This window comes from Mirounga leonina, unplaced genomic scaffold (assembly GCF_011800145.1).
Source record: "Mirounga leonina isolate KUSES-001 unplaced genomic scaffold, KU_Mleo_1.0 Mir_114, whole genome shotgun sequence".
Taxonomy (NCBI): domain Eukaryota; kingdom Metazoa; phylum Chordata; class Mammalia; order Carnivora; family Phocidae; genus Mirounga; species Mirounga leonina.
In genome coordinates, this window is record NW_023270265.1 from 53,518,377 (window position 1) to 53,530,718 (window position 12,342).

Sequence of the window (12,342 nt, forward strand, 5' to 3'; positions counted from 1 at the left end):
CTGTTTGGCCACCGCGAAGGTCTTCATACCCTCAGGTCAGTGATTTCGTTGTTTTCAGGAAATAACCCGAAAAGGAACCTCAAGGGAGGCTGTCTTTACCTCAGAAACATTTACAACAGCCACAGGCCACCAGCATCACCGTGGCCTGTGGGGAGCGGGGAGCGGGCAGCGACCCTGAATGTACGTGGCCTCGTCACAGTTCCCGGAATCAAAGCTCTGGGTCCCTCGGGAACGGCAGACGGCCGATCCGGGAGCCCCTTCCCGCCTCCGTGCCTGTCCCGTCACAGCCGGGGAGGCTGGTGAGGCCTCGGGGCCCTGGACACAGCTCTCGGGGGCCATGGCCGCTGAGGCCGGCCTGGCTGGCAGAGTCGGCAGGCGGAGGCAGCGTGGACGCACGGGCGAGGCTGGGAAACTGGCTGGGATGAGCCGGGGCCTGGTGAGGGGCTGGCGCTCACGCTGTGACCTCTGCCTGCCTTGTTCCTCGGCGCTGCACACAATGTGTGATACGAACCCCTCACATACCCCTCCTGACCTTTGGGGAATCATCGGGACCCCAGGAGTCCGGTGCTGGGAGGCTACTTACGGGCTACACATCCTCAGGTACCGAATGCCCGTCTGGATGGCCTTCTGAGAGCAGAGCATGGTGACCTCGTAGTCGTGGGCCGCGTGCGCAAAGTGGGTCAGCCGCATGAGGGTCTGCAGCTCCACCAGGGGGTCCGACCAGCTGCACTCGGAAGCCATCTTCACCAACTTCCGGGGGGGAAAAGGGGCGTCTGTGAGCGCGGAGAAGGCACACGGGGAAGCTGCCACGTGGCATCAAACTCAGGTGCCCTGCGGGACGCAGCTGAGCGCTGTGACGAGGATGGGGTCGCTCCACAGGGCGCCAAGTCTGCCCCCTCAGGCAAGGCCCCCCGACCCTGGCTCCGTGTCGGGTTTCAACGAGCGGCCTCAGGTCGGGGGATGCATACCTGGGCCAAGGGGGGCACGGTGAAGTCCATGAGGCCCAGCCCATTGCTGGAGTACATCTCCAGAGCGACGAGGACCCGCGTCACTGAGTTGACGTCCTCGTTGGGACTCTAGGAGAAGGGAGCGAGAGCGTCGTCAGCCCAGGGTGCCCAGACGTGCCAGGACACGTGAGCATAGTGGCGACCGCCAGAGCCACTGTGGGGTCTCTCCAAGATCCCCTTCCAGGCAGGAGGGCTGGCAGCTGGGCTGGCCGGCGTGATGGGGCTGCACTCCCGCAGCCCAGGTGCCCGCTCTGACTGCCCACCAACTCAGAACCCACGTCTGTGGGAGCAGAGGCTGTGGACCCCTGACCCTCTCCGCTCCAGGTCCCTGCTCGGCCGCCAGCCCCACCCCCACAGCCTCGGGTTCCCAGCTCAGGGGGCTCCCTCTGTCCTGAGGGCACCTCCACAGAAGGCCCCAGGACTAAGGAGAGGATGCTGCGGCCGGCCGGGGCGGTGACCTCACTGGGGACAGACTTTCCAGGAGGGCAAGCGCCGCCCTGCAGGAGGAGGGAGCGCTCCCCGTGCCCAGGTTGGCGAGGCCCCAGGTGGGAGACAAGGGAAGATTTCAGCAGGAGGCGCCTGCCCCGCAGGTCCGGGCACATGGGACGAGCCTCCCCAAGCCCCTGGGCACTCCCAGATGCTGGCTAGCACCCGGGGTATGGGCACCTGCTCGTCCATGCCCAGCCGCGGCCCAATCTGCTGCTGCAGCAGCTGCTTGGCCTTCACCCAGGTGGCGATGAGCTGCTGCCGGGCGCTGGTGGGCACCGCCTCCTTGTGCACAGTCCCGTCCGTCAGGCTCAGGGCAAACTCGCAGACCTAAAGCACACAGGTCCTTGCTCTTATGACCTGAATTTTACAGGGAAACCTGAGCCGAGACCCAAAGGATTAAGAATCAGTAGACATGGCTCCTGGCCAGACCACATGGGTGGTTTAAGCAGGCTCCAGCCCTGAGGCCGGGTGGCCTGACCCCCACCTACAGCCGGTGACCCGCTCCCCGAGAACATCCAGGGCTCTCCTGTTTCCTTATTTTTAGAGAACTGCACGTTTCCCACCCCTCCTTGCCCTGCACCCCATTTCCTGGCCGTGGAAACCCCACCTCCTAACTGCTCTGCCATCTGTCGCCTCCACTAATTGAGTGAGGGTCTCCTGGCCTCGCGCGGGGTGGGGATCGTACCTCCACCGCAGTCCTGACTTCAGAGCTGGCTACCGAGTCCAGTGGTATGTGAAACAGGTTTGAGCGCATGGGTCTTTTGGATTTTTCTGGCACTTGGGCTGGAATCCAGTTAAGAATCAAGCCTCGAGCCAACGCATTGCAGAGCATCACCAACATGGTGGGGTCTCTGGAAAGCAACGTACCGGTGGTGAGAACACAGTCACACGCACAGACTCAAGCAGAGGCAGATGCGCGGACCTCAGGAGTCCCGGCTCCCGTCTTGCTGGGACGAAACACACAGACGCCCGTGGTTCCGGCCCCGGTTCATGGAACTGTTCTCAGACCATCCAGGGGACACTGGCTGTGATGAGGGCTGCACTGGGGACGCTTCAGTCCCCCGCCACAGGTGGCCTTCACACAGAGGGTGCCCCCAGCCACCCCGTGCCAGGTGGGCGGGCTCCTCAGGGCGTTGCTGGGGGCTGGACAGAGAGACCCTCCTGGCCTCTGTGCCCGCTCTGGGGCATCTGCCTGTCTGGCCTTACTCATGCCTCAGGCTTGCCCATGGGTCAGTAAAAATGGTCGAAAATGGTCTCCATGTGTCAAGAATCAGGGACTCAAAGTCTGATCCCCATCCACAATGGCAATTTGCAGGGGAGTTGCCACGGGGGACACGCTAGTGTCCACGGGGTCCCAGCAGGCGCTTGAGTCAGAGGGGCGTCCGTGGGGCCTGCTGAGCAGTTCTGGATCTCGTGGTCCATTTTTGTTGTTTGTCACTTACAAAAATCCACACACGCATTGCTACATTCCGGCCCATTGCGACGCCTCTACCTCAGTATGTGATGCAAAAATCTAAAATCTTATTGCTCAGACGAAAAGCCAAACCACCAACAACAAAGGAGAGTTCTGAAACGTCATCCTTGTCAGGCAAACTTTAACCCAACTTGGTTTCAAATGTTTAATTTTAGCTCAAAGGCTCACATCCACCTGGATAAGAAAGCACAGATGCAGATTTTCAACCCTCTCCAAAACGAGAGTGAGATTCGTAGACGGGGTTGCTCTTTCCTTCCATTTTCCCAAGGGACTTGGGTCTCAGCAAACAGTCCTTAAAATCCTTCTGTCTGGAAGAGTGAGGCTGGCAGGCATCTGTGCGGGGCGCTGCGGGGGCCGAGGGGGGCTGCGTGCGGGCGAGGGCGAGCGTCTGCTTGGGGATGCTTGAGCAGCCCTCCCTGCATCCCCACAGGTTTCCCTGCGTCCCTGTCACCACCACACACCAGCCAACAGCAGCCCGGCCATTCAGCGGAAGGAGGACGGTGGCGGGGGGCGGGTCCTGGGGCAGCACCCCCACAGCGGACCCTCGTGCGACCCCACAGTTCCCAGGCCTGAATCAAGGTCTCCGGGGCATCAGGATGGAGCCAGCCCGGGGGGCCAGGAGGGCATGCAGTGCCCGCCAGCCACACCTACCCGCTGTGGCCCGTGGCCTTGACGATGCTCAGCAGGTGGTCCAGGGTGTCCACAAGCTCCTTCTGCCGCCCGGCCACGATGAGGTGGTGGTTGTGGTTCAGGACGTAGACCACGGCGTTCTGCACGATCCAGCCCTCCCGGATCTCCTGTCCGATCTCGGCGGACCGCAACCAGCTGTGCATGGCACTCTGCGACAGACTCTCGATCCAAGTCCTGCGCCACAACGCACCCCGTCAGGCTCTTCCTTTGCAACAGGACCTTTCTCAAATGGCCAGCATGACATCTGCCGATGGCCCAGCTGTCTGCGGCGTCTGGGGTCAGAAAGGTGCCCCTGCTGGGGCTGCCTGCTGGACCCACTGCGTTCCCTCCTGGGGCCCAGCTCTGCCCGGCATCCCGTCCCCCAGCTGGACGTCCTCCCTCGGCCCTGAGTTCCACACACGCAGATCACACCCTCCCACTCTGTGCCTGGCCCGCAAACCTCCCTCCGGGCCCCCGGCTGCTGGCCACCTGTCCCCTCTGCAGCCTCACCTTCACCCCCGCAGGGCGGCCCATTCTCTTGGACCCATGTTCCCAACACCTTTTCGGTAAAGGGCCAAACAGCAAGTAGTCTAGGCTTCGTGAGCCACAGGTAGTCTCTGTGGCACATTTTTCTCCTTTTTATTTTACAAATTTTTCATATGTCAAAACCACTCTTAGCGTGTGGGCCATACAGAAGCATCAGTGGGTCAGGTATGGCCTGGGCTGTGGTTAACTGAGCCTCCGCCACTGTAGGCAGGGCCCCCAGCAGGCCTGGCATGCCCCGCCACGTGGCTGCAGGCTCTCGGGGGCAGAGGCCCGGGCTGTGCTCCGTGCGACACTCCGAGGACTCAGGCAAAGACACCCGTCCACGTAACAAACACCGAGACAAACGTCATGTGCGCTAAACGAACGTGCCACCCTCCATGGGAGCGGGCGGCGGCCAAGAGCCTGCTGACTGGTGGAACCGACAGGGAAAGCAGCTCACCGCCCCCCTTAACGAGTGAGCAGTTGGAGGGTCGATGGTTCCTGTGAGATGTATGGGTAGCCACTCGTTACCACGTTCCCTTTTAAAAATACTTAGTTTTAGATCAAAGGCGACTAAAACCCATCACGTTAACACCGCTCCTCGAGCTCGTGCCTGTTTCTGTGGTGGTTCACGTGGCACGTCTTCTGGGCGGTCCCACACAAAGTGCTCCTTCCCATCCACACTCAGGATGACGGAGGCCCAGACACGTGGGCCGGTCCCGTGGGGAGAGCGGACCACGGCCCCTCCTGTGAGCAGAGCCGCCCCTCCTCCACACTCCCGCCACGAAGACCGTCCCCTGCTCTCCTGTTCTAATAACACACTAACTGGGAGGACCCACGTGTGTCACATGCAACACAAGCCACACACGTGGTCCGGGCGCAGCCACCCCGGGTCTGGGCCCTGACGCCCCTGGCCACCCAGCCCGCACTCCGTGGACAAGCCGGGCCCGCAGCTGCTGGGGACGCCCGGGCCCTGTCAGGCCACCTACTGGTACGTGATCCACTGCGCGCTGTCCTCCGGGGACTCGACCGTGTAGCCGGCCGAGTGCTGGCTCAGGTCCTCCGGCGGGTGCGGATGGTTATTTAGCTCCACGCCTTCTGAGCGCAGCAACTGGACAGTGGCCTGCAGAGGAAGTATGTGGCAGGAGCGGTCAGGGGCGTGGGCAGACCCTGTGATGAACCCCATGGTCTTCTCAGAGTGTCCTCCCTGCCCCCACCTGCCCCATAAACACTCAGGAAGAGAAGGCCCGTTCTAAGGGCACAGCCCCGCTCACGCCATTGCTCGGACACAGTCCCTTCTGGGCGTCTGTCCCCCGCCCCCCGGCCACTCCGCGAGTGCGCGGAGATACTGACGGCGGCTGAGGGCACCAGCATGGGCGGAGGGGCCGCACACGGGGGGCGGGAGGGTGGACGGCCCTGCCGCCACCGGCTGTCTGCTCCCCAGCACCAGGCTCGGCCCCGTGGTCACCGTGTCCCCAGCTCACGGCACAGACTCCATCAGAGGCTCTAGCCCCACTGACGCCAAGACAAACAGTCCACAGTGGCCCCAACGATGGTGGAGTGACAAGATGTCACCACGGATCGCCTCCCTGGGTGCAGGTGTGGGTGGCGTGAGGAGAGCTCAGCCCCGCGGCCCCAGCGCTGACCCTGGGGCCCCCGTGTGCCCACTGCGGGAGGCAACGGTGAACCCCGGCAAGGCCGGCCCCCCTCTGACGGGAGTAGATACAACACGCACACCTCACTCCAAGTGCGGTTGAAGCAAACACCCCCAAAATGCAACCGTCACGTTAGTACCTCCAGAACTTTGGGTGCCAGGCTGAGCAATGATTTCTAAGGAAAAACAGGTATTGACACATAATCACAATACGTTTGTGAACCCAGGAAAACGGCCCTCCTCTGCACTGCCATTTCGGGAGACGGTCTTCGGGGGGAGCTGCAGGCGCCCAGCTGAGGGCGCACCCACGACGCCGCGGAGCAGGGACGCACCTCTGCACTGATGAACCCCACCTCCGCGAACTTCCGGAGCAGGGTGGGGGACACCTGCCTCTGCAGGGTGACCTCCGACTGGCCCCAGGCGTCCTGGGCCTGGCTGTCTCCACCCTTCTTCTTCTTTCCTGAGGGAAAGGGTCGCGCTCTAGCCTCGGTCTGACATGCTCGTCTTTTCTAGCAAACAAAATACAAGGATTCCTGGCCCAGGAAGGGGCCGGAGGAAAACTCCCCAGTGGGCAAGGCTCCCCTGAGGGGGGGTGGCTCGGGCACTCCGACAACACATTCTTGGTTCTGCTCGCGCAGTTCTGCCACTCGAGAAGCCCCCAGCCCCATGGAGCCTGCGGCACCCACGTCCCCGGCCATCTGGGACCCCTGGCACGTCCCTGTGTCCTAACTGTTCACTAGACCGGAACTCCTCCGGGGAGCTGCCCCCCACACTCCCGAGAAAGTCGCCTGGCCACGCTCGGCCACGGTCACCCCTGCCCTCTGCCCTCTGCCCCCAGGCTCCCAGCTCAGCGGCCTGGGTTCTCTTGCTCACAGCAGGTGCCTTCCCCTTTCTGAGCCCCTGATGACCTCGAGTGACCCGAGCCAGCAGTCAAGGGCGAGACAGCTGCATGGAGGGCCCGATGGGTCACAGTGAGCTGGGTCCCAGCAGAGACGCACTGACCCGCACCGCGGCCTCCACTGGGAGCCTGTCCCACTGGCCACCCTGCGCTGAGAGCCCCAGCCCAGCCGCTGCCCGCAGCTCCGCGGCCTCTCAGCTCCGGGCTTCAGAGAAGGCGCGAAGCCCCGAGCGGTGTCCGGCTGGCGCGCGGGTGGGGGCCCTGGTACCTTTCTTCGGCCGCACCAGCTTCTTCACCTTCACGTTGTCATACAGGAGACAGAAGCGGCTCGCCGCCCGGCACACATCCCATACGCCTTGCTTCCGGGCGACTTTGGCGAGCTCCGCCCAGATCTGGATTCTGCTCACCAGCCAGCAAGGAGGGCAGCACGTGAGGGGCGAGAGATCAGGAAGCTCCCAGAGCTGCTGCCACTGCCCGAGGGGGCACCGGTGGCTCCACGCGGGGGGCCCCACGCGCCTCCCTCCAGGGCGCTGGCGCCGGGTGCCCGCGGGGCTGCGCCTCCTCACCCACCTCTCCTTGTCATTCTCATTCCCCAGACGCCGCAGATGCCCGGCAGCTTTGTCCACGCTGATCATGTGGTGCCGCGCCTTGGCAAACAGGTAGGTGAACCGGCCCCTGGATTTCCCCATGGAAACTGAGGGTGGCAATGGAAATGCCAGGCTGACGTCGGAACGGTAAGGGACCCCAGGACTGGGAGAAGCTGTGTCTGTGTCCCGGGGACCGGGGGCCGCGGGCATGGCCGCCTCCTGCAGCAGCCCGGCTCTGCTGGCTCTGGTGGAGCCTCTCTGGTGGGCTCTCCCTCACACCGGCCCCTGCCCAACACCCCCCACCCACCACCCTCATGGCCTGGCCCTTTGATCTGCTCGGTGGTGGAGGCTCCTTCTGGTGCACGGAGCCCAAACTTCGAGAGCTCGGGCTCCCTGAGCGCTGGGTTGCCTGGCACATCGGTACAGGGTGGCAGCACATGCCAATCCCCCTCAGCCAACACGCCAGCCCTGGGGAGCCAGCCCTCGGAGCCCCCTGAAGCCCTCTCCATGCAGGGCCGCAGGGCCTCCTCCAGCTGGATTATTGGCAGGCGGCAACACGCTGGCTGATCGGAGCATGTCAGGTCTGCCGACACAGCCCTACCCTTGCGGGGGTGAGGTGGAAACCCAAGGTGGCATGAGCACACCCCAGAGGAGCCCCACGGCCAGCAGAGGACCATGTCCCAGAGCGGGCCTCTCCCACCGCTGGGGCATGACAACTGGGGGAGCAAAGTCTTGGGGCAGCCTTGGGTGGGGCTGCCCGACTGGGCACAGACCTGCTGTCCACAGGACGTGATGCGCTGGGCAGATCAGTGATATGGGCAGAACTGTGCGCCCCAAAAGGTATGATGAAGCCCTAACCTCCAGAACCTCCAAATGTGACCTTATTTGTGTCTTTACGGGGACAATCAAGTTAAAATGAGATCATTAGGGTGGGCCCTAATCTGTTATGACGAATGTCCTTAAAAAGGAGGAACTCTGGACCCAGAGAAACAGGTACAGAGGGAAGATGGTGTGAAGACACGGAGAAGACTGCCATCTGCAAGCCAGAGGGGGCTGGAGCCGCCCTCCACCCGACCTCAGGGGGAGCTCCTAGCCCTGCTGACACCTCATCTGGACCCCGGGCCTGCAGCCTGCCTGGTTGGTCCTGCTGTGAAGGAGCTCCTTGGTGACAGTGGCCGAGCTGAGACCCAGCCTGGCTTTTTCAGAGCCCCAGACCGCACGCACATCAAGGCCTGGACAGGCAGGTGCGGAGCACAGCATGGCCCCCACATGCCAGGGCGGCTCCTGAGCAGAAACATGCTGGGCTCCAGGAGTGAGAGCAGTGTGTACCTTTGGCCTCGTTCTCACTGTCGAGCACAATTTGGAAGGTGTCGGGGGCTAGCGCCAGGCCTGCATTCACCAGGAGAGCCCGCTTCTTCCTGACGCTATCTTTTGGGATAGCTTTTTTTGCCTGCAACAGGAAGAGGTGGTACGATGAGCGGGCTATTACATCATCTAAAGCGACCCTGTCCCGGGCTGTTTGCAGGCCCCCAGGCCCTGGGCGACCCTGCAGAGGCCATGATGGCACCTGCTCAATGGCCATGATGGCCTTGTCCTCAGCACGCTCAGGGGACTGGTACAGCATGGTACACAGGCGCAGCCGGTTCAAGGCCATGGTGAGCTTGTCCTGGTAGAGGCCGAGGCTGTCCAGGAGCATGGCCTTCTGCAGGTGCTGCATGGCCGGCTCCAGCCGGTCCTCGTCCTCCTCGATGTGCGCCATCTCCATGTGCACTTGGCAACGGAGCAGGACCATGAGGCTGGGGAGGGACAGCATGGTGTGACTCAGGCCCGGGGCATGCTGGCTTCCTGTGAGACCCTCCCGGCGCCTGGGCTTCCCAGCATCCTTCAGCTCCCGCCCGGCTTTGCCCGGAGGACTCACACGGGGGGACGAGCAGGGAGGTCCCTGCAGAGCAGCTGGGACCTGGGCTCTGGGGCTGAGAAGCAGCAGGTCAGCAGACTGGGGACCATGCCAGTGAGACCTGCTGGGTGGAGGGCTCAGCGGACACGGGAAGCTTGCGATGCTGCCGCCACCACCTCTGTCCGTAGGTACCGTCCCACCCACCATGCCCCACTGCTGCCTGCCGCCGCCGCCAGGAGCCTGCTCTTTGCCCCCCAGGATGGGGCCCTGCTCTGGTCTTGGCAGCTGAGGAACACCCCCCATTCAGAACGGCCACCACGTCCCACGGGCCCTCACCCCTGCCTGGCTGCTTCTCTGGCTGGGCCTCTGCAAGCATCTGCACGTGTCACTGGAGTGTCCTCAGAGCTTTTCCACCCACAACAGGCAGAGACCCCACATCACAGCCACTGCCCTGGGACACCAGCATTAGCTAATCGACAAATTCGGCCGAACGCAAGTTCTGCAGGACCCTTGAACTGGCTGAGCGCAGACGGAGGCGTAAATGCCGCGTGGTATGCCTGTGACCTCAGGGACAAGGATGCAGGAGTGCCTGTGGCTCCACCCACGCCCGTGAGGGGTCCCTGGTTAGTGCCGGGGTGAGGTCCAAGCGCCTCGTCAGGGAACCAGGTTCGCAGACTCTGCCCAGAATGGGCCATGTTTCTGGGGCAGGCCCTGCCCTGAATGATGCTCCTCTGGGCAGCATGCGCCCAGACCCCACAGTGGGAGACCCGTCCAGGGCTGACCGAGCACACGCACAGCATGCGGGCTACACAGAGGGACAGCCCGCGTCAGGAACAAGCTGGCAGAGCACGGGGCCGCTGAGCCAGGGAGGCGAGATCGGAGCTCAGCCTGGGCAGTAGGAGTCACAGGAGGACGGAGTGAGGGGCTCCGCAGTGCCGGAGCCTGTCCATCACCAGACATGCTTAACTCAACACCTACTACAACAAAAACGAATGCTTCTCCAAAGAAGATGGCAGAAGCCAAGCACTCCACAGTGCATCACCCACAATGTCCAGCACACAACAAACAACACTAGATGTGCAAGGAAAAAGAAAAGTGTGACCCACAGTCAGGATACGGGAAGGGCCAGATGTTGGGTTTACCAGATAAATCCTTCAACGCCTATATTAAAATACAAATATAAATGTATTCAAAAACCTGAAGGAAGACAATACTAAGGACAGAACAGATATGGAATCTCAGGAGAGGAGAACCCGCAGAAACTGGAGACACTAGAGCTTGAAACCGGAATATTTGAAGTTGGAAAGCTCCTGCTTGGAGCTCACAGTAGGCTGGAAACAGGGGGAGGAAGAGCCAGCAATCCTAGAAGTCATCCACTGGAAGAACAGATTGAACAAGATTTTTAAAATGAGCAGAGGCTTGGAACCAGCAGGCCGTATTCAGGACACGTGTGAGCTCAAGTCCCAGGAGGCAGAGATCGAGGATGAACAAATAACAGCTAATAATTTCTGATGAGAAGCCCTGTCACATGTCTGAGCATTTCAGTAGACCCAAGTAGGAGTTCTTAAAGGCTCCGGGGAATACCACAATCAGAACTCCGAAAACAGAAAGGAGCAGAAAGGCGTGTAGCGAATGGCAGAAGGACGCTGAAAACAGTGCACCTGCTGCACTTAACACAGCCAGCCTACTGAAAGCAGAGTGGAAATGTAGGTGTGGGTGCAGGTATAGATGGAGGTGCAGGTGTGAGTGAGGTATAGATGGAGGTGCAGGTGTGGGTGCAGGCGCAGGTGTGTGTGCAGGTGCAGGTATACACGGAGGTGCAGGTGTGGGTGCAGGTGCAGGTATAGATGGAGGTGCAGGTGTGGGTGTGGGTGCAGGTGTGGGTGCAGGTGTGGGTGCAGGTGCAGGTATACACGGAGGTACAGGTGTGGGTGCAGGTGCAGGTGTGGGTGCAGGTGCAGTTGCGGGTGCAGGTGCAGGTATACACGGAGGTGCAGATGTGGGTGCAGGTGCGGGTGCAGGTATACACGGAGGTGCAAGTGTGGGTGCAGGTGCGGGTGCAGGTGCAGGTATACACGGAGGTGCAGGTGTGGGTGCAGGTGCAGGTATAGATGGAGGTGCAGGTGTGGGTGCAGGTGTGAGTGAGGTATAGACGGAGGTGCAGGTGTGGGTGCAGGTGCAGGTGTGGGTGCGGGTGCAGGTGTGGGTGCAGGTGCAGGTATACATGAAGGTGCAGGTGTGGGTGCAGGTGCAGGTGTGGGTGCAGGTGCAGGTATAGATGGAGGTGCAGGTGTGTGTGCAGGTGCAGGTATACATGGTGGTGCAGGTGTGGGTGCAGGTATAGATGGAGGTGCAGGTGTGGGTGCAGGTGTGAGTGAGGTATACACGGAGGTGCAGGTGCGGGTGCAGCTGTGGGTGCAGGCGCAGGTATAGATGGAAGTGCAGGTGTGTGTGCAGGTGCAGGTATACACGGTGGTGCAGGTGTGGGTCCAAGTGCAGGTATAGATGGAGGTGCAGGTGTGGGTGCAGGTGTGAGTGAGGTATAGACGGAGGTGCAGGTGTGGGTGCAGGTGCGGGTGCGGGTGTAGGTGCGGGTGCGGGTGTAGGTGCGGGTGCAGGTGTGGGTGCAGGTGCAGGTATACAGGGAGGTGCAGGTGCGGGTATAGATGGAGGTGCAGGTGTGAGTGAGGTATACACGGAGGTACAGGTGTGGGTGCAGGTGCAGGTATACACAGAGGTGCAGGTGCAGGTGCAGGTATGCACGGAGGTGCCGGTGCGGGTGCAGGTGCGGGTGCAGGTGTGGGTGCAGGTGCAGGTATACCCGGAGGTGCAGGTGTGGGTGCAGGTATACACGGAGGTGCAGGTGTGGGTGCAGGTGCAGGTGTGAGTGCAGGTGCAGGTATACACGGAGGTGCAGGTGTGGGTGCAGGTGCAGGTGTGGGTGCAGGTGCAGGTGCAGCTGCAGGTATACACGGAGGTGCAGGTGTGGGTGCAGGTGCAGGTGCGGGTGCAGGTGCAGGTCTACACGGAGGTGCAGGTGTGGGTGCAGGTGCAGGTGCGGGTGCAGGTGCAGGTATACACGGAGATGCAGGTGTGGGTGCAGGTGCAGGTATACACGGAGGTGCAGGTGTGGGTGCAGGTG

The 12,342-nt window shown here is 61.9% G+C and overlaps 1 protein-coding gene across 1 annotated transcript in view; it reads right to left on the minus strand.

Annotated features, from left to right (window-relative positions):
* CFAP46 (cilia and flagella associated protein 46) overlaps positions 1–12,342 on the minus strand; it is a 99,540-nt gene that overhangs the window by 64,145 nt on the left and 23,053 nt on the right. Inside the window, 11 exon segments of the mRNA XM_034987446.1 lie at positions 584–750; positions 969–1,076; positions 1,674–1,823; positions 2,182–2,347; positions 3,622–3,834; positions 5,154–5,287; positions 6,151–6,278; positions 6,985–7,115; positions 7,287–7,410; positions 8,633–8,753; positions 8,871–9,099. Coding sequence (XP_034843337.1) covers positions 584–750; positions 969–1,076; positions 1,674–1,823; positions 2,182–2,347; positions 3,622–3,834; positions 5,154–5,287; positions 6,151–6,278; positions 6,985–7,115; positions 7,287–7,410; positions 8,633–8,753; positions 8,871–9,099 — 1,671 coding nt within the window.